This window comes from Sus scrofa, chromosome 2 (assembly GCF_054392235.1).
Source record: "Sus scrofa isolate SSC_HxYL_T2T_F1_AM1 chromosome 2, Sscrofa_HxYL_maternal_Yorkshire_Landrace_v2.0, whole genome shotgun sequence".
NCBI classification, from domain to species: domain Eukaryota; kingdom Metazoa; phylum Chordata; class Mammalia; order Artiodactyla; family Suidae; genus Sus; species Sus scrofa.
The window spans coordinates 44,275,276-44,297,072 of NC_139384.1; the positions used below are offsets into that span (position 1 = coordinate 44,275,276).

At 46.0% G+C, this 21,797-nt stretch overlaps 1 protein-coding gene across 20 annotated transcripts in view; it reads left to right on the forward strand.

The window, feature by feature from the left end:
* SERGEF (secretion regulating guanine nucleotide exchange factor) overlaps positions 1-21,797 on the forward strand; it is a 241,368-nt gene that overhangs the window by 18,260 nt on the left and 201,311 nt on the right. For all 20 annotated transcript variants that reach the window (XR_014837223.1, XR_301734.4, XR_014837222.1 and 17 more), the window contains 3 exons: positions 1,459-1,572; positions 4,640-4,702; positions 9,439-9,597. Coding sequence is in view for 15 of the 20 variants with exons in the window: in XM_003122944.7 (XP_003122992.4) it covers positions 1,459-1,572; positions 4,640-4,702; positions 9,439-9,597 (336 nt within the window). In the remaining 5 variants the exon portion in view is untranslated. The remainder of the gene's footprint in view (positions 1-1,458; positions 1,573-4,639; positions 4,703-9,438; positions 9,598-21,797) is intronic.

Below are 21,797 nucleotides of genomic sequence, written 5' to 3' on the forward strand. Positions count from 1 at the left end.
ATGATTGTACAGCTATAACTTTGAGAGTTTGCTTTCAGTTCTTATTTTTTATTATTTTTATTTATTTATGCTTTCAGTTTTTTAGGATAGATACCCAGAAGTAGAACTGCTGGATCATATAGTAAATCCATTTTTAATTTTTGGGGGCTCACCATACTGTTTTCCAGAAGGGCTGTACCATTTTACATTCCTGCCAGTAGTGCACAAGGTTTCCACATTTCTTCACATCCTCGCCAACACTTGTTACTTTCTTTTTTTAGTAGTAGCTCTCCTCATGAGTGTAAATTGGCATCTCATTGTAGCTTTGATTTACATGTCCCTAGTGATTAGTGATGTTGAGTACATCATTTGGCCATTGGTACATTTTCTTTGGAGTAAGGTCTCTTCAGGTCCTTTGCTTATTTTTTTTTTTCTTTGCTTATTTTTGAATCAGGTTTGGTTGTTGTCATCGAGTTTTAGGAGTTCACTATATATTCTAAATAATAATCTTGTATCAGACGTCTCAAGTCTCTTTTAATCTGTATGTTCCTTTTCCTCTTTTTTTCCTCTTGCAATTTGTTTGTTGAAGAGATGGTAAGTTTTGTTTTATTTCAATACTGTTTTGCTCACATTGTGGTTAGTTGTCATCACATATATTCCACAAAGCAGGCTTGTCTGTTTACAGCCTAAAGGACCACTGGTTATAGGATGCTACTGGAGGCAGTACTTTAATGCGGCCTTGGGTGAAAAGTCCCAGTTACACATATCCGACTGTAGACCAAATATACAAATTTCATCTGTGCGTTTGTATGAGGTTCAGAACATGGGTACATGAATTAGATTCAGGGAATATGGAAATGAAAGGCCATTCCACTGACATGGTGGCTATTAAGGAGCTGTCCTACAGTCATAAGTATGTATTCATTTGGCGGTTGGGAATTCTTTGAGTTCTTCTTGGTGTAGTAGAAAGGGCACTATATTAGGTGGAGGAGAGCTGAGTCCTGCTGTTTTCTTTTTTTTCTTTCTTTTTTTTTTTTTTGTCTTTTTGCTATTTCTTGGGCCACTCTCGAGGCATATGGGTTTCTCATCTAGTAAATGTGAGGAATGGATGTGATAAGCTTCAAGGTTCTTTCCTGCTTGGTCTGAAGTCTGAGTCGTCTTTTCAGGTTAATCCTGAACAAGGTGCCATTCCAGTAATTTGACTCTTGAGGAATGTCCTAGAACTTTTTGGAGGGTGTGTAACTATTTTGGAATCTTCTTTGACGGGTCTTTGATTGCCCTGAAGATTGGATTTGTGATTGGCTTGGTGGTAATCCCTATGACCAGCCATTGGGCTCCTTCAAGCAATAGGCTTTTCCACAATTCACATGTTAACTGAGCATGAGTTGGGCATCTCCCATGGCAGTGAGGCTCAAAGGGCAATCTGGCCTTAATCTGGGTAAGCATTTTCTCTTTTTTCTCTTCTGCTTCTCCGGCAAGCTAGTGGCCTCGTGTTCCAGTGGGGAACTGGTTTGGCATCATCTGGACGGCGGTTGTGCCCTGGGCAGACGCTCCCACTGTTTTTGACAGCAAAGGAACCGAGCAAAGTGACAGGTAAGGCCCTTATTTCTTCTGACTCCTATGTTTATCCTTTGCCTGAAAGTGGAAACACAGGCGTACAGAAAAGGGATAAATAGAGTTTGCCATTGTTATTTCTTCGTCTCTTAACTGAGATTAAGTAAAAGTAAGTGTGCCAAGTAGAAGTTCCCCTCTTTTCTGCCAGAGTTCAGAACCCATTGAGAGATGGATGCAAGTTTTTTTTTTTGTCTTTTGTCTTTTTGTTGTTGTTGTTGTTGTTGCTATTTCTTGGGCCGCTCCCACAGCATATGGAGGTTCCCAGGCTAGGGATTGAATCGGAGCTGTAGCCACCCGCCTACGCCAGAGCCACAGCAACGCGGGATCCGAGCCGCGTCTGCAACCTACACCACAGCTCACGGCAACACCAGATCGTTAACCCACTGAGCAAGGGCAGGGACCGAACCCGCAACCTCATGGTTCCTAGTCGGATTTGTTAACCACTGCGCCACGACGGGAACTCCAGAACTTTTTTTAAAATCATGGTTGACTTATAATATTGTGCTAATTTCTGCCGTGCAGCACAGTGATGACTTAGTTATACACATATAGGCATCCTTTTTTTTTAAAAAAAAAAATCCCTTTCTGTTATGGTTTATTCCAGACGAACTGTTAAAAGCCAGATTGGAAGACATGACTTAGGTGTTTGGAAATAACGAGCAGCAATAGTGATCCTGACTCCCAGTTCTGACTCCCAGATTGAACTCACCCACCAGGCACTGGAGTCGTGCTGCCAAGCTCTCTGCAGGCACATCCCAGAGCAAGAACCCAGGACTGTGCCTCACTTGCCTGGCTCCTTCTCCCAAAACAAAAGGAGCGGCTGAGGATGTAGAGAGAGGGGCCAGGAGTGTCCCCCAGGGAAGTCTCGTTTCCACATGAGGTGTAGGTCGGAAGGGTGCTCCCCACAGGTCTTTTGGTGAGGTTTTTTTTTTTTTTTTTTTTTTTTTTTTTTTTGTCTTTGGACTTTTCAGGGCCACACCTGCCGCACATGGAGGTTCCCAGGCTAGGGGTCAAATCCGAGCTACAGCTGCCGGCCTACACCACAACCACAGCAATGCAGGATCCAAGCCGTGTCTGCAGTGTACACCACAGCTTACAGCAAGGCTGGATTCTTAACCCACTGAGCAAGGCCAGGGATCGAACCACAACCTCAAGGTTACTAGTTGGATTTGTTTGCACTGCGCCATGACGGGAACTCCTGTTGGTAAGGTTTTTGTTGGGAAGTTAGTCTCTAGGACTTTCTTTCTCTGTCCCTCTCTTTCCCTCTGCTCTGCACACACTCTCTCTCTGGATGTAGCACCATGCCTCTACCTCCTCCTCCTCTGTCTCCATCTCTTCCTCCTCTTATTCCTCTCTCCTCTCTCTCCTTGTTACTTTGTGACCCAGTTTACTGAGGGTTGGCTGTAGGAAAAACCTATAGGTAAACCCACTTTCCTGCAGCTCAGAACAAAAGAGGGATTTTTGAGGGTGGTTGAAATGGGGGAAAGAAAAGGGTGGGGTGAGCTGCAGTGGGAGTGTCATACCAGCGGTTGGGATGGTTCTGATTTTCTTAAGTCCTAGAGGCGCTCCCCTTCTGCGGGGGTGAGGTAGCCACCATGAAGCCCATGGGGTTGCTCTTAGAGAAGAAGGGGCCGCTGGATGCAGGACAGACAGTCCACCCCACGTTAACAGCATTTGAAATGTTAACTCATATTTTACCTACATTTTTCCTGCCTCACCAAGGTATTCAGGTCTCCCTGGGCAGACCCTGTGTTCTCATTCCTCTGTGCCTGTGAGTAGACTGTTTCTACTCAAAGGAAGGATGCCTTTTCCTTCCTGTTTCCCTGGGGGGAAAACATAATTTTTCAGGTCCTGGCTGAGATCCAGCTTTCTCAGTAAAGACTCTTCCCTCTCTTGCCCCCGTTGGACTTTCTTTATGTGAGCGGATGGCACCATGTATTTTTTGCTGAGTTGTTTACATGTTTTCCCACATGCCAAAGATTATGAGCTTTTTGAGGGTAGGGACTGTGTCTACTTTCTGTTTTAGCATGGGACTTGTAAGTAAAAGGAGTCAGAAATTTTTTGATTTGGTTTGATTTGAAAAACCTGGTTGGGATCTGCTCCTGGCACAGCTTAGATGCGGAGTTGATTTGGGGGAGTTTTTTGATGAGATGTTAGACTAGATGTTAACTTCCTGCCCTCATTCACTCATTTTCGCCTCCTCCCCTGGGTTCTGGAGCTGGAACCCTGGATGGCCTCTCCTGACCCAGCCACTGGGGAGGCCCAGTGAGCCCCCTGGTGGGTGTGGCAGAAACATCTCTTTGTCCCTTTCTCACCCCACAGGATGCATGAAGGTATGAGGGGCATTTTATTAAGACACTAGTGCATTTAACAGAAGTGTCAGAAGAGGGAGTTACAGAGTAAGACTCCATTTCTCTGCCTGCCAGATGAGGTGACCACAGCTCTGAGCAGAGTTGATTGGGATTAAACCTTGTCGTTGAAGGCAGTGTATTTAAGGGCAGAAAAGTGCTGGATTTGGAGATGGGAGGCAGGTTTCAAATTCTAGTTCTGCCTGTGTGTTGTTAGGAGGCCTGTTTCAGTGTCCGCATGTGATAGCAGCTGAGTGTCTGGGATGCCATTGCCTCTAGGCTTGCTCCGCGGACTGAGCTAGGAAATTCACATGTACACACATGTGTTTATACATACGAACCACGGTGTCTGTTTATCTCTAGTAGAAACCACAAGTTTACACTGACTTCGGTTACCATCCAGTATCATGTGGTTGATTCTAGCCTTTCACCTATGCATGTCTGTAACCTTTCTTCTCCTTTCTGACAGTGAGAAATCTGGCTCTTTTATCCTCAAAATATTTACTTATTTGTTCAACCTCCTGGACATAACCAGTCTCCCTACTATGCTAGCCCTCCTCTTGGCCAGCACCGCTGATTCAGACCTTCCTGCACCGCCTGAGAGCTTCTCCTCTGACACAGTGGTTGCTGCCTATGGCCCTTCTCTGCCCAATTTGTGCTGTTGTAAATGTGATTTCAATTTTTTTTTTTTTTTGTAGGCCTAGAGAATTCTCAAGCAGTATGTGTTCTTGCTGGCTCAGGTCACTCTGCTTCCCTGACAGGTAAGTAACATTGAGAATTCTGGGTGTTTCTGCCTGAAGGGATGCTCTTGGGACCCAAAGGGAAGAGCGTGGACTTTGGAGTCAGGATTCTGATGGCACCACTGGAATGAACTTGGGCAAGTCACTTTACCTTCCTGAGATCACTTCCTTGTCTGTAAAATACTTTGTGGACAGTTCTGAGAATTAAATATGATGATATATGTAAAACACTTGCGTGAAACAGAGGCTTACTTTCTTTCCTTTGAGTTTGTTTTCTAAGCTGTAAAGTAGGGATAAGAAGAGCTTCCCCTCAGGATAGTTGTCATCCTCAATCATATAACCAACAGTAAATTTATGTATACCATATTGTTATCTATTTAATCTGTTTTGATGTCTAAGTATCTAAGCTCTTTAGCTATTTTCTCTAGGTCTTTAATCTCAAACTAACCTATTTTATCCACTTACATATATATATATATATTTTTGTCTTTTGTCTTTTTAGGGCTGCCCTCATAGCATGTGGAGGTTCCAGGCTAGGGGTTAAATTGGAGCTATAGCTGCCGGCCTATGCCAGAGCCACAGCAACACCAGATCTGAGCTGCATCTGCGATCTACACCACAGCTCTTGGCAATGCTGTGTCCTTAACCCACTGAGCGAGGCCAGGGATCGAACCTGTGTCCTCGTAGATGCTAGTCAAATTCATTTCCATGGAGCCCTGACAGGAACTCCCACTTATATCTTTCTATTCTATTTGTCTCTCGCCCTGTCTGCTCTCTCTTTGTTTGTCTAGTCTCTTTTCTCCAACTATACATCTGTCTTTTTGTTTGTCATCTTTGTGTCTTTCCGTCTAACCTGTCTTTCTCCATATGTCTCTAAGTCCAGTTGTGCATATGTTTTTCTAACCTATTTTATATTTTTATGTATTTTTCTCATCGATCGCTCTATTCCATCTCTTTGATCTGTTCCTCTCTCTATCTAGTCTTTTTTCTCTCTCACACTCAATCTCTCTCTGTCTTGGCTGTGCATCCATCCATCCATTTGACACACCCAGCCAATGCGGTATAAACTTTCTAGTGACACTGCAGCATTTTCTTGAAGGTTATCTTTTTCAAAGCTCAGATTGCCCTGACCCCTGCTGGTTGACTGGAGCCTCTCCCTCTGAGAGATTTCTGTTGTTACGACCTCTCACCCAGAGTTGAGTGCATTACATTTTTTAAGCAAAGGGCATTGACTATCATACACAGTATTTTCAATGTTTTATGTGGAAGTTAAGATGCGCCCACAGTACCTGTATGTTAAAGGGGGCGTGCTTTCTAACATCAGATTTGTAACGCAGTCCAACTGAGGAGCTGTTACTGTTTCCAGAACACAAGAGCCATAATGTGAGAGTTTAAATACTTTACAAATTCTGAACCACAGATAATTTTATAGTTATTGAATTAAAAACAACTAGCTGGGGAGTTCCCATTGTGGCTTAGTGGTTAATGAACCCTATTAGGAACCATGAGGTTGCAGGTTGGATCCCTGCCCTTGCTCAGTGGGTTAAGGATCTGGCATTGCCATGAGCTGTGGTGTAGGTTGCAGACGTGGCTTGGATCTGGTGTGGCTGTGGCTGTGGTGAAGGCCTGAAGCTGTAGCTCTGATTTGACCCCTAGCCTGGGAGGGGGTGCAGCCCTAAAAAGCCAAAAAAAAAAAAAAAAAAAAAGAAAAAGAAAGATATACCTGCTTTTTAGCCTCTGTCTCGTATTAGATACATTCATAGACATGTTAAAAGGGTTGAGTTGTAATGAATGCCAGCGCTAAGGGACTCCCCTGGGCTCTGCTCCCACCTCCACTTGCCCCCCATTTATGGAGAGAGGACAGGAGGTCCCAGGACAAGAAGTGTCCAGTCATTTCACACAGTCATTGAGGGCTGGGGGGAGACATTCTCTTCTGAGAGTAAGGGTAGACTAAGAGCGGTGTCTATTCTAATGACCTTGAAATGGCTGGTATTTTACAAATCTAGAGATTTTTCTTACTGCTTGCTAACGTCAGTTTCTTAAAAGATCTTCTAATTAGTAAAGTTGTTTATTCTTTCATATGTGGAGTGCCTGTATTATGGTGTTTTTAACATAAATGTTGAATTTTTTTTATTGAGGTATACTTCATATATGAAATTCATTCCTTTCGGGTATGCAATTTAGTGATTTTTAAACTGTATTCACCAAATGAATTAAAAAGGGTCAGGGTTAGTATTCCTCTTCCCTGGTCTAGTCGAGGCTGTTACACAGTGGATTTTGCTCAGTGCTCTTTAGACCTTCTCTCTGGAGTTGTTGGAGATTATGTAACTACTTGGCATTGCCGCAGAATTTAATTTTACCTGCTGATGCAACAGCGTAATGATCTGTTTGTGGAAGACAGTTTGTCTTTGCAAATAGATGGTTCAGACTTACTAAGATAAATGAAAGCATATTATAGACACAGGCTCATTGTCAGTGGCATCTTGGTAGCTAAGCCGTCCATTTAATGAGTTAAGACTTTGCCGAGGGGCTCCACTGCCCTCTTGGAAGGGATCCTCATACTTTACACACCTTGATGAGGTCCTGGGAGGTTGCCTTCTCTCTAGGCATGAAATACACCAAATTCACTTTACAGAACTGCAGAATGTCAGTGCTGCAAGGTCACCTGGTGACAAAAAGGCTCCACTGCTTTACAGTCCCTCCTTTTAGACGCTACAAAACAGAGACTCAGAATGTAAAGTGATGTGCCTAGTGTCCTAGTGATCCAGGAGCAGATCTGGGACTTGAACCCCAAATCTTGTTCTAATATCCTTTAATGATGTCTGGCTTCTGATCAGTTTTTGAGAATAGACTAGATAGCCCCCAGCTAGGCGATATTGGGAGGTCACAGGATGTAATGGAAGCAGAAAACCTGGCTTCTCTTCCCACCTGACCCTTTATTAGCCATGTGATGTCCAAAGTCATTTAACATTTCCAAGCCTTGTCTAATTTATCTTCTGGAAGAACGCTGTCTAGGAGAAATAAAATGTGAGCCATATTGCAAAAAGTAAAGAGAAGCAGGTGAATTAATTTTAATAACTTGTTTTACTTAACCCAGTATATCCAAAACATTATGTCAACATGTAATAAATCTGAAAATTATTATTTTTTTTGTCTTTTTTTGCCATTTCTTGGGCGGCTCCCTCGGCATATGGAGGTTCCCAGGCTAGGGGTCTAATCGGAGCCATAGCCACCAGCCTACGCCAGAGCCACAGCAACGCAGGATCTGAGCTGGGTCTGCAACCTACACCACAGCTCATGGCAACGCCAGATCGTTAACCCACTGAGCAAGGCCAGGGACTGAACCTGCAACCTCATGGTTACTAGTCAGATTTGTTAACTGCTGCACCACGACGGGAACTCCTAAATCTGAAAATTATTAATGAGCCACACTCTTTGTGTTTTGTCTTGTTGTTGGTTTTTTTTTTTTTTTTTTTTTTGCACTGTCTTCCCAGTCCATTGTGCTTTTTTGGTCTTCAGTTTGGACCAGCCTCATTTCAGGCGTTCCGTAGCCATATGTGTATACTGTGCGCTATGCTGTATAGTGTAGAACCTTAAAATGTCAGGGTTGGGAAAGAGCTTAGAGGTCATCCAAGGAGTCACAAACGAGAGATTCACAAGCCAAATCATAGCCCATGGCCCCATTTTGTTGCACTCCCAGGTAAAGATTTGTTGAACATGAATGCCTTTTGGACAAGCCCGTGCCTTCTGGTTTGCCAGTTGCCCACCAGTCCCTCCTGTTACCAGTGTCCTCAGTTATATTGTCGGCCCTTTGTCGCCAACCACCCTCCCCTCCAGTCTTCAACTGGTCAGACTAAGGCTTAGAGAGGAAGTGATTTGTCCAAGGTCAATAGCTAGTTAGCAGATCCAAGAACAGAAGCCAGAGTCACTTGACTCTGAATTTGCTCTCTTTCTATTAAATCTCAGTGTCAGTCAGGCGCATACCTGCCTGTATCACAGGGTTATTGTGAGGTTCCAACGAGCTTAAAGTGCTATGCAGATGTGATATAACATCGTATTTTCTGCTGGTCAGGGCAGAAAGTGAAAATCATCTCATGTTTATAAAGCTGATGCTTTAAATACTCAGTCTTTTAACTTGCTATTTTTAAAAGTTAATATATATTTTTCCAACAAAAGGTAAGGAAAGAATTTATTTAAAAAAAATTGTAGAAGAGTTCCCTTGTGGCAAAATGGGCTAAGTGTTTGACTGCAGTGGCTCAGGTTGCTGCGGAGGCACAGGTTTAGTCTCCAACCCAGCACAGTGGGGTTAAAGGATCTGGCATTGCTACAGCTGTGGTGTAGGTTGCAGCTGCGACTTGGGTTCAGTCCCTGGCCTGGGAACTTTCATATGCTGCAGGTGCGGCCATAAAAAAAGTAAAAGGAAAAAAAACATTGTAGAAATAGAGAAACATATGTCTTGCACATGGTAGATGTTGAATAAATATTTGTTGAGTGAATTAATGAAAAAATAAATTCACGTTCCTATTCCTTGACAAACTGCTAAGAACATTTGGCCTTGTTTCCTGTTTACAGAACTTAAAAAAATATTATATATTATTATGCTGTACATGAATGTGATATCTTGTTTTGCTCTGTTCAATGTTAGCGCCAGAATCCTGCAACTTCTTTGAACCACTTCTTCCCCCCCAAGACCTGGGTTATTTTCCAGCATTTTGGACTAATGCCCCTTCCCCTCTTGTGTTCCCCTTCTGTTTAAGATGCAGGAGAGCTGTATGTTTGGGGAAGCAACAAACAGGGGCAACTGGCTTCCCGGGCTGCTTTCCTTCCTCTACCCCAGAAAATAGAAGCACATCGTTTTCAGAATGAAAAGGTGGCTGCCGTCTGGAGTGGGTGGACGCACCTGGTTGCTCAGACAGGTGAGAGAGTGGCAGAGAGCTTGTGGTTGGGGAGAGCAGCTGGGGGACAGCTGTCCAAACAGCTATGAATGCTTGGGATTAGGTTGGTTGGTTTTTACTGATCAAAAAGCTTTAAGTACTGAGAAGGGGAGGCCCCAGGAGCTAGCTCTGCAGTCAGCCAGGTGTGTGGCTTTCCTCTTTGGATCACAGGCTTACACCCCAAAAAGGCTAGGCTGGCTTAGGCTTAACTCCTTCTGGTCCTAAGAGTCCTTGAGGTTTTAAGAAGGAACCCACTGCAACAAGCCTTACCCAGAAATTTGTCCAGGTTGTTGGGGAGTCTTTGCCTTGTCATAGCTGAAGGGATGAGTCTGCTTGTATTCCCACCTGAGTCTAAGTTCAAGGCATCAGAAACTGTTAAGTTAAACATTTCAAGACTGAGGCAGGCAAAATTCCCTTTGTGGCTCAGTAGGTCAAGGATCCGACATTGTCTCTGTGAGATGCAGGTCTGATCCCTGGCCTCACTCAGTGGGTAAGGATCGGAAGTTGCCGCAAGCTGCGGTGTAAGTCATAGATGTGGCTCAGATCTGGTGTTGTGGTGGCTGTGGTGTAGGCCCCAGATGTAGCTCTGATTCAGCCCCTTCCCTGGGAACTTTCATGTGTCACAGGTGCAGCCACAAAAAGAAAAAAACATTAAGAGCATATTTTTGATTCATAGCTGGCATGGCATTTTGATTTAAACTCTTATTAACCCTAGCAAACCCTATACATTGATTCTGACCCTCCCACACAGGCCTTCAGATGTTACCTTCCCAGGCCATGACAGCTGCTTTTGGCTTCTTTATCTTTTCTTGATAATATCTTCATTGATTTTTCATCTTTCCTTAGGGCAGTTCTCCTTTCCTAGACTTCAGATTCCTGACTGTTCTCTGGGTTTGACTCCTTCTTCCCAGTCTTCCTGGAGCTCTCGCTGACTGACTCAGAATTTCCCAGGCAGGCAGTTTGCAATTCTTAAGACCCTTTGCCTATTGTGTGGAGGCCTTCTGAACTTTAGGCATTCTCAGGAATCCTCTTGTCGCCTCTTGGCCTGCTTCTTAGCAACACATGGTCTCTGGACTCGCAGATACTTGGTGACTTATTCCAGAACTTTCTGGCTTTTGTAGGTCTTCAGGTCAGCTTCTTGGGTAAGTCACACTTAACAACACGTTTAAACATATAGACATAAACTTGCAAGTATTCCTATCCGTGATGAGTTTAATTGGTCCTTAAAACTTTTAAAAGTTGTTTTGGAACAGAAGCCTGTGTAAGGAAAGTGTATAATAAGCTTTCCATGTTTACCACGTCAGAGGATGCTCCAAGGAGAGTGTGTCATTGATTTGGAGGAAGATCATGACTTTCCTCATAGAAGTTTAGACTGCTTGAAGATTGGGACCATCTATAGAAATTTTTCTTTTCTTTTTTTTCTTTTTTTTGTCTTTTTTTTGCCTTTTCTAGGGCTGCTTCCATGGCACATGGAGATTCCCAGGCTAGGAGTCTATTTGGTTCCCAGTCGGACTCGTCAACCACTGAGCCACGACGGGAACTCCTATAGAAATTTTTCTTAAGGAGACTCAGTGAGCATAGTAGCTGCTTGTTTGTATAATCGTTACTCTCTCTTCTCCTCCAGATAATGAGCTCTGTGAGGGGAGGCACCATTATTAGTTTTGCTCATGTCTGTATCTCCACTGCCTTGCAGAGAAAGTGTTCATTTCCTGCTTTCAACTGTTTCTAGTTTAAAGAGACTAAACAGGAGTTCCTGCTGTGGTGCATTGGATTGAGAATCCAACTGCAGCGGCTCAGGTCACTGCAGAGGCACAGGTTTGGTCCCTGGCCTGGTGCAGTGGGTTAAGGATCCTACGTTGCTGCAGCTGTGGTGTAGGTTGCAGCTGCGGCTCAGATTCAGTTCCTGGCCTGGGAACTTCCTTATGCTGTGAGAGTTCCATTTAAAAAAAAAAAAAAAAAGAAAAAAAGAGACAAAATATATTCAAATGCAACTAGGCAGGGGAGAAGGTGAAGATTTCTGACCTCTCTCCTTGGACTCACTGGTCCATGATCAGAAGGCTTGTCTCTGGATTCAAGAATCCAACCAAGTCAGTTATTGTTTATTGGGAATCTATTGAGCGGTGTGCCGAGCCCTGGAGAAACAGAAAAGACATGGGCTGTACCCTCCTGCTGCAATGTGTGATAGGCTTAAGTCTAAGAATACAGAGATGGAAGACTTGCTCATCCATCTGTCTGTCCATCCATCAGACAAATGGTGAGGATCTGTTTATGTACCATGCCTTGTGCTGGAGCTCAGTCCTGCCCTCAAGGAGCCCACTGTCACCAGGGGAGACAGACCTGTCGTCAGATTTCAGTGCAGCAGTGGAGCCAAGTCAGTGCACAGAAGTGGCCCAGACACCAGCAGTGGTGTGAGTCACTAGGTGCTAACAGGTAGGCGTTTCATGCTTAGTCTTCAAAGAATTGCTGTGCAGGAAAATACACTTACTCCCGAATGGTAGTGAGTTTAGCTCAGTCTGTCAGTAAACCCGTTAACTGGTTAGGCAGCCGCCTAATGAAAGACAGAGATGTTGCTGCTTTGATTCCAGCCCAGCAGCCTTGGAACTCATGCTGATTTCCACGTCTGGGCCAACAGCCCAGCCCTCAGGGCGGGAGGTTGGAACCCACATCCCTGACACCATCTGAGTCACCCCAGCTGCTCTGGGGCTTAGCTTCAGGTCTCCACCTCCACTTGAGAGTGTGATTTGGGGGTAATGTTTCAGCTGTTTAATTAACTTGTTAATTCAGATCTCTTGTTTATGCACTTTGTCACTTTCCCCTTCCTCCTAAGACCAGAGTGGTTAAAAGCTGGGATGTTTGAGCGTCCTGGTTGTTGCACTGCGTTTGGGGCAGATGGAAGTCTCCTGCCATTTGATTCTCCAGTTTTGCCCCCTCACTCCACCCCAGCAGCCGTGGAAGCCTTTGCCCAGGCACAATGTCATTGAGAAGAAACACCCAGGGCTTCCGGCCTAATCAGACCCAGCTGCTCATGTTAATGGGAACAAGATTTGCTCACAGGGTCAGAAGCAGCTCATTAGTGCAACAAGGACTTACGTGCCTCTAGTTGTTGTCACAAGCTCCAGTGGTAAATTGTTCCTGGGACCTACCTGCAGCCACATTGGCACAGAGGCTGTCTCCAGTCTTGTTCTAGAAGACAGTAGTGGTGTGATGTTGACGAACCAGAGTTTATGCACAGTGACCACAACTCTGTCCAGGAAGGTGGGATGGGATGGGTGGGTAGCATGAGGAAGGAGAAGTAGACAATGCTTTCCATAGTCCTTATACCAGTGACTCTGTCCCTTAGGGGACATTTGCAATGTTTGGAGACATATTTGGTTGTCACATTTGAAGGGGGTGCTACTGGCATTTAGTTAGAGGCCAGGAATGCGGCTAAATATCCTACAATACAAGGGCAGCCCCCGCAACCAAGAAATGCCCAGCCTCAAATGTCTGCAGTGTCACAATGGAGACATGCTGGGCAAGGTACCCATGCCCAGTGGTGGGTGCTTAGCCAGGGCAGTTCACGTGGTATCAGGACAACTGTACACTTGTCTGTATGGGAATCTGGGATGCAGCCTCTGCCCTCCCCCTTCAGGAGAGTCTGGTGCCTGCCTGCAGTGCTTGCAATGGAAAAATACTTTTCTCGGTTAGTCAGAGGCACTTGGAAAGAGTCCAAGAGAACCTGTTCTAATCTGGGAAAGTTGGCAAGGTACCTGTGTCTCAGGCTGGTGGAGCTGCATTCTAGAAACCTTTCCCAAGCTGCTTAATGTTCCTGATCATTGTTCTCGGGAACTTCATGGGACTCCTGGGTGACATTATCCAGGCTCGGTGACCTGCAGCTGTCTCATCTGAGATTCTATTTCCTGGCCCAAAGTGCTTCTAGTGAGAGCTGGATGGTGGGTCTGGGTGCCTTCCTCATTGGGTGACCTTAGTAAAGTCACTTCATCTGTCTAGACGTCAATTCCTTTATCTCTCAAGTATGATTTTAAAACCTACCTCCATTCTGCATGCAGTGGCCATGGGGTTCATATGAATGCATTTATGTGAAAGATCTAACTAATTGTGAAACGCTGTACAAACATCTGAACAAGTGGGAGTGACTGTGTTTGGGATGTGGGCATATTAAGAGATAGCAGTTGCTTTTTTTAAAAAAAAAAAAAGAGAGAGAGAGAGATAGCAGTTGCTTTTAGAAAGGCTTCTGTTTCGGCCGGGTTGGCGCAGGGCTTGAGACGGGGCTCCTGAGCCGGCCCGGGATGCCATGCTCAAGATCCAGCTCTGAGAGGCAAAGCTTCCTGAGGTCCTTCACTTCTGTGCATCTGGCAAGTGGCTCTTTTATATTATCAACAGTTGGAAAGATCTTCATGGCTTATAGATTATCATCTCTGTTAAAAAATCTCTGATCATGGAGTTCCCATTGTGGCTCAGTGGTTAACTAATCCGACTAGGAACCATGAGGTTGCGGGTTCGATCCCCTGGCCTCGCTCAGTGGGTTAAGGATGAGCATTGCCGTGAGCTGTGGTGTAGGTCGCAGATGCGGCTTGGATCCCGAGTTACTGTGACTCTGGCATAGGCTGGTGGCTACAGCTCCTATTAGACCCCTAGCCTGGGAACCTCCATATGCCGCAGGAGCGGCCCTAGAAAGGGCAAAAAGACCCCCCCCCAAAAAAATCTCTGATCACACTATTCTTCCTTCCTGATATTCTTCCCAAACTGTAATTGTATTCATCTCTTTGCGTTCTTATTTGTTTAATGTCTAGACTCTAAATTCCAGGGGAGTGGCATCACCTTCCTTCAGGGCAGTATCTCCAGCACCTGGCATAGGCCTGGCACCTAATAGCTGATTAGTAACTAATTGCTGGATGAATGAATAAATGGCGAGGTAGAGAGAAATGTGGCTTTGAAGTCAGACAGGCTGAGGTGTGACTCTCAGCTCTGCCAGCTGCCTGATTGTGTGGTCGTGGTGGCTGGGCCCTTCTCCATCATCACCATCGTTCAGGCCACGGTCCCCTCTTGCTGGATCCTGCAGCAGCAGCAGCAGCCCCTGGCTGGTGTCCTCATCTTCCCGCATGTGCTCCCCCTCTGCTCCCGTCTGTGTTCCTTACCTCAGCTGGAAGATCTTTTCAAACCCGTGTGTCACATTCCAGTGGCTTCCTGTTGCTGTTATGATAAAGACATTATCCTTAGTGGTTACCAGGCCCTGCGTGGTCTGCCCCCTGCCTGCCTTTCCAGCCCCTGTTCTGACCATGCTAGCTCTTGATCTCTAGCTGACCTGTACTCCGGCCTGGGTACCTGGACTATGTCCTGTATTTCCCACCGTAGTGCCTTTGCAGCTCATGTTCCCTTGTTTGCCACACGTATCCCTGGACTCCTCCTTCATTTTGACTTATATCAATCCCTCCCCCCAGACCTCAACTTAGTCTCCCCCTCAGGGAAGTCTTCCCTTGACATCCCTAATTAATCATGTTTCCCTTTTATCACTTCTCAGAGCACTCAGCCTCTCCTTTGTGCTATTTTCTGTAGGATTCTTTAATTCCCATCTCCCTAGACTGTCAGCTCCATCCAGGCAGGAGCTGCATCTGTTTGGCTCAGCATTGTGGCCTCAGTGCATCGCAGAGTACCTGACACATCCCAGGTAGGTACTTAGTGCATGCTGGCCAAATGAATTAGCCTAACTTCTCTGAGCTTATTTCCTCATTGGGAAATGGGGAAATATTTCTGCCCTTGGGTGAGGATGAAATGAGATGGTGTATGAAAGCTGCCAGCATCCAGCACAGGCCTGGGCTTGTGTCAGTTCATTACGTTTTGGCTTCCTCTGCCCTTGAACTCTGGGGCGATCAGGAGGTTAGATGTCCCTATCTTCTCTTTCTGACAGCGGACTTGCTGTGGCTCTGGGTATGAATGTCTCTGGCTGGGTAACAGGTTGCTTCAGGACTCTCCTGGCCAGTGCAGAAAGATCGAAGCTTACAGATGCTAAGTGCTGGCTGCTGGTGATTTATCAGAATTTCATGGGGAGTGACTTATACAAGATCCAAACCTTAATGTGGGTTTGTTCAGAATGTTTAGATCCTGGTTGCTTTGGGGATGCTGGACATGTCCCAGAGCAGGTTTGTGGTCTCACAAATGCTGTGGATTGAAAAAGAGAGCCCAGATGCAGAGTTCTTGACATTCTTGCACTCTCTTCACTGTCACCTTAACATGTCCTAAAGTCTTAGAAGTTTTAGAGAATCAGAAATGGAAAAAGATACTTCCTCACTTTGTAAATGTGAAAACTGAAACAAAGAGGAAAGAGAGTGCCGTGATGGCAGCACCGAGGCTAGAAATCTGATTCTACTTTTCAGAAATTTCTGTCTCCCCTCTCATCACTGTCCTCCTGGTTCTTGGTTATATCCTTTTAGTTGAGATTTTTTTTTTTAATTCTTTTTTTTTTTTTTTCCTCTAAAGTGGGGAATTGCATGGCACATGTGGAAGGGACCAGTTCTTAGCCACTCTCCTTTGGCCAAGTGTCACAGACCAAGAAATATTTTGTTGCATTTGATGTCTAAGCATTAGTGAAACCCAAGCCCAGTCATTGATTCACACTAAACTGAGTTTATAAATATACCTAATGCTGAATTTTCTGTTTTGGGGCCAAGATCCTTTCCAGAATAGGGTGACAGTGTATATTACCCTATCTTCTTTGGGACTGTATATCTTGAAACCTCACCCGAGCTCAGGGAGATTCTGACCACATGAACTCTATATAAAGCAGGTGGTTTGGAATTCATGATGTTTGTGCTTAAGAACTTCGAAAACCCAAAGGTTGAAAGTCAAACTGAGCCCAAAGAACTCTTTTGAAGGGAAGAGATTTTGCTTCTTATTGAAGCCATTCATTTTTATCCTGGAATCCTTAGAATGTCAGGAATGGATGAGGACTTAGAGCTCGTCTGGCCTGACTCTTTCAGTTTAGAGATGGGGAAATCAAGGACTGAAAAAGGGGAAGCATAGGGATGGGGTGGGGAGGGGAAACAGAACTCAGGTCTCATTTCCTCCGTCCAGTGCTCTTTCTACCTTGTCACTTTCTCTCTGGAGATGAGGAGGAATTGTGGATGACTCGAACAAGGAATAATAGTTTCCTCTGTACCTGAAGTTCTGCTCCAAGAAAACACTCATTCTTGCCTGAAATATGTAGCCAGAGCTTCCCTTAATGGATTTGTGTGTGCAGTGGAAACTGGGGGAATGGTACCCTAGGAGCACGGGTCTGGAGGCCACTCCAGGATTCACAGGAGCAGCTGCATTTCCATTTATGATCATCTGACAGCAGTCAGAGCACTCGTGGACCTCTTTAATCACTACGAAGTACTTTCTCTCTCTCTCTCTTTTTAAGGGCTGCACCCATGGCATATGGGAGTTCCTGGTCTAGGGGTCGAATTGGAGCTGCACCTGCTGGCCTACACCACAGGCACAGCAATGTGGGATCTGAGCCATGTCTGCGACCTACGCCTCAGCTCATGGCCACACCGGATCCTTAATCCACTGAGCAGGGCCCGGGATTGAACCTGCATCCTCATGGACACCAGTCAGGTTCGTTACCACTGAGCTGCAGTGGGAATTCCTACTATGAAGTGCTTTCACCTCCATGTTTTCATATGAAGGTGGCAAGATAGGCATTATCCTTGCTTCCCAGACAAGCCCCTAATTGGTTAATTGCACTCCCCTGGCTCACATGGATGGGCTGAGCTGAAACTTGAACCTGACCTTTTGTCTCCAAGCCTACTCCTCCAACTGCAAGTTGTAGGTGTCTCAATGCTCTAACTCATTAACAACTTCTTTTACTCTTCAAAGACGCTTCTTTTCCCAGCTTGTGCCAGTGATTCTCCCAAGCAGTAAGGAAGAAACTTTTTAGTTATCCTTGATCCTTCAGCAGGTATTTGTGAAGTGCTTACCTAGATGTCTAGAGCACTATGCAACAGGCTACAAGGAAATATAAAAGCCAGAATTACCCTCAGGAAGATTATAATTGGATGAACAAATGAAGTATTTAGTAGAAGAATTTTAAAACTATGGCAAAGAGTCAGAGTCAGTGGCCCAGCACTGAAGGCTCTAGGGTTTCAGGGAAGAGTGTGAAATCCTTTGGGAAGGTCCCATTTTAATGGGTGGAGTGTTGGGCACTTGGTTCTGTTGCTGTCTTTGTCCTCTGGCAAGACAGAACTCTCTGTTCCCCTTATTCCCTTCTGAGCAAATAGGAGGTTGTGGACATAATGACATCCAAAGGCCATTCCAGCTCTGAAATTCCATCCCATAAAAAAATAAAACTGGCCTAAGGAAATTGTTATGGATGCATTGGAAGATAAAGTATGATGCCATCCATTGCAGTCTAATTTATAATGACAAAAACAAATACATGGAAACAATTGAAATTGTAGGGCGATTGCTTAAATAAATTATGGTGAAATCATAGCTTGGAATATAGATCCACTAAATAGAATGTTTCAGAAGGATATTTAATGACAGAAGAATATGTTCATGACACAGTAAGTGAAACAAGTAGTTCACAGTAATTTACTATGCCACCGCTTCTATTTTTTTTAAAAGAATATTTGCATAGAAAAGACCAGAAGGAAATATGACAGAATGTTAAATGTCTTAATCAGTGGGATTATGAGTGAATTTTATTTTATTTTTTATATTTTCTATGAAGAGTATGTCATTTGCAGTCTAGTTCTATCAGCCATGAATATTATTGAACAAACTTCTTGCCCCTCAGTGAAGGAAACTGGCCCCATTGCCTTTATACTCCTCTGTGTGTGTGTGTGTGTGTATATATATATATATATATGCCTTTGACAAATCACTTCTATGGGCCTCAGTTGGGAGGTCATGTGGAAAAGAGGCAAGAGACTAGAAGGAGGCAGGAAAGCAGGCATCTGTTTTTGGCTCAGTCATGAGTCAGCTTTGTGACCTCAGGCAAGTCCCTTGTGAACATCCCTAAACCTTGGTTTCCTCATGTGAAGAGGGGAGTTGGAGGTCACAAAAGGTCCTTGGAGCTCCAAGATATATACTCATTCCTAAAGATGGAGAATTTCTACACTGTCGAAGAACCAGCTCAGAGGCTTCCTTGGTTTCTCGAGGCTCACGTCCTTTCTTCCTCTCCTGCTCTCTGCACCTGGGCTCTGCTGGCTAGCTGCTAACCTTTTTCTCCTGCTCACAGTTCTGGGTGGGATTGAATAGAGCTGAGTGATTGGACTGAGCTGAGAGGGTGTAGTGATGCCATTACACCACTAGAGGGAAGCATTGTTTGAGTACTTTTGCCTTTGTCACTCTCATCTGCTCTCAGGTGAAGAGTGGCTTTGATTTGCCTTGATTTGGTTTCAAATTCTAGAATTTTATATTTAAAAGGACTTGGAAGAGCATCGAGCGGAACTCAGTTATGCTGTAGATATGAGATAATAGAGGCCAGAAAAGGCAAGTGGCCTGCTAAAGACACACAGCATTTTTTGGGGGGGTCTGCCCTAGAGGGTTTAGAAGAAGGCTGCAGACAGAGTGATCAGTTGAGTCCACAGGGTGGACAGTTCCCATGATTGTGCAGGAATCTGAGGGATCTGCCTGTATACACCTTTACACAGCTCCTCTGGCCAGGCGCCAAGAGGCCTGGCGGTAGAGAAGAAAAGCTAGAATTGGACCCGGAGGAGCAGTGTCTGAGCAAGGGGATTCTCATTGCAAACATGCGATGCCACCCGTGTGTCTTCCTCGCCCTCTGTTGCCCTCTGGTGGTCTCCTAACCTAGGATTCTGACTGTGGTGGTGCTTGGAGACTGGTTTCCTGGAGACTTGCAGTCATCCTTGTGAGCGATGCCCTCCAAGGTCAGGAGATGCCCTGGCCACTGCCAGTTAGTTATTTCCAGTGAATTTCTGCAAGCAGTGCTCACGTGTTCCCATGACCTGTCTCACCATTTCTTGAGGTTTGCAAGGACTCCTGACAGTTTGTTTCTCACCTTCCAGAGGTTTTGTTTTCTTGGCCCTGAGCTGACTTTGTTTTGGGTTCCCAGGGTGCCCACCAGCCCTAAGCATTGTGACAAAGTAGAATTGTGCCCAGGCAGCTGTGCGACCTTGGGCAGGTTCCTCGCTCTCTGTGGGCAGGGAGATCAGCTCTCAGCTGCAGCTGTGTCATCTCTGCTAGAGAGATGAAGTTCTGGCGTTATTTTTGGTTTTTGTGTTTGGCAACGAATACCTATTGATCTGTGGCCCAGAGGAGTGCAGTGCGTGTCCAGCTGAGGCAGAAGCAAGATTTACCCTTGGAAATAGGTGCCTTCGAATAAGGGGCTTGTGAGAGGGCTGGCCAAAGCCAAGTGCAGTGGGGCCTGGAAGGCCACCAGATGGCAGAAGTGGGCAGGCAGATACCAGGGGAGGCCAGTAGGGCCAGCATCCGGAGATAGAATTAGCAAGGTCAGAGCTGAAAGGACCCCCAGAGGTCACACAAGTCCTCCCTCTTTTTATGCAGGGGGAACTCAGGCCCAGAGAGAGAAGGGGGTGCTGCCTAAGGTCTCACCGTGGGTCGATACCTGATTATCTCCTTGCTTGATAGGAGAACGGAGATGGCTTTGGCCTCTAGCTGGCTGCCCCACAGGAAGAGCCAGGAGACAAGGACTTGGGCCCTGGGATGGTGAGCCAGAGGTGGAAAGAGGAGGGGACAGCAGTTAACTGTCTGCCTTGATCCCGATTTCACTGAGCATCTGATCCTAATGATTTCATCTGCAGTAAGGGCAGTGTCCATGGCATTTTCTGTTCCCTTTCTGTCTGCCCAGTTCTCCTCTGGTTCAAGTTCCTCTAATCAGGTTGCGCCATGATGGAATCTTCATCAAAGTCACCTCAGAGCCCCTACACCCAGCAGATGAGCAGGCCCAGGGCCGTGCCAGAGGCACATTATAGTAAGTTGGCACAATTGGTTGAATAAATTTTTTAAAAAAATTTCAAAGGGGGTCAGTGTAGGGCAGGGAACCAGTCTTTGCCAAGCACTTACCATGGACCGGGTGCTGTGCCAGCTGCCACTTACCTCGTCCTCATGATCCTCTGAGGTAGGGGCCATTGCCTCCATAGTCCAAGAGAGGAAATTGAGGCTCGGAGAGGCTGAGTGGCTTGTCTAAAGTAACACAGCTGGTTACGCCAAGCAGACCCCTGGACTATGTTCTGTTTGATGTCAAAGGTTAGACTCATTTCATCTCCTTGTGCCGCCTCCCCGCAAAGCGACTGCCCTGGGAGCGTAGCAGGCACCTCCCAGGCTGCAGGGCAGGGAGAAACAATTCTTTTTTCTCTTTGGAGAAAGCTTATGGTGGGCTGCTGGGGAGAGGAGACCTTTGAAGCAGCAAAGGCAGGTCTTTGTGGAGCAGGTTCCGGAGTGGTGTCTGGTGGTGGGACGCCTTCTGAGAAGAGGTACCTCTCTTCTCTGCGTGGGGACCCCTGCAGTTCCCTGGTTTTTCCCTCTCCCCCTCGCCCCGTGTAGTGACTGCCACACTTCCGTTGCTCTCTGCCCACTGTCACCTCCCTGTCCATCCCATTGAAAATAGCCACCTCCTCCTGTCTCCCACACTCTACTCCCTGCCCTGCTTTACTTTCCACCAGAGCAGTTTTCACTGCCTGAAATCACAGTATCATTATTTGCTTGTTCATTTGTCAATGCTTCCCCCTCACCAGGTGCGAGGGACCTGGTCTGTTTTACCACCCCCTCCCCCACCCCAGGTCTCCCCTAGTGTAGACGAAGGGCTCCATCAGGGTTAGTCGCATGGAGTAGCCGCAGCTTCCTGGCATGGGAGCGATGCATTTTCAGTGGCCATGCTCGGGACACCAGCCTGTGGGCCTGCCCTCTTCCCACCTTCTTGGAGAAGCTCAGTGCAGAGAGCGCTCGCTCCCTGAGGCCGCCAGTGCTGCTTGGTGCCCCAGGGCTGGGAGGCCAGCTTTGCCCCTGCATGGCTGCAAAGCCTTGGGTCCTCGGCTGCTCAATCTGTCCACAGTGGGCAGGGGCACCAGCCATGCTGCGAGCTCACAGGAAGGTTCTGGGAAGGGCTCGGAGGCCCCTGGCACGAGGGCTGAGTTTCCATTCAGAGAGCCCTCCTCCTCTTTCCTGGTGGGGATTGATTTGTTCCAGGAGCTCTCTGAAAGTGAGCATTAAGTGAC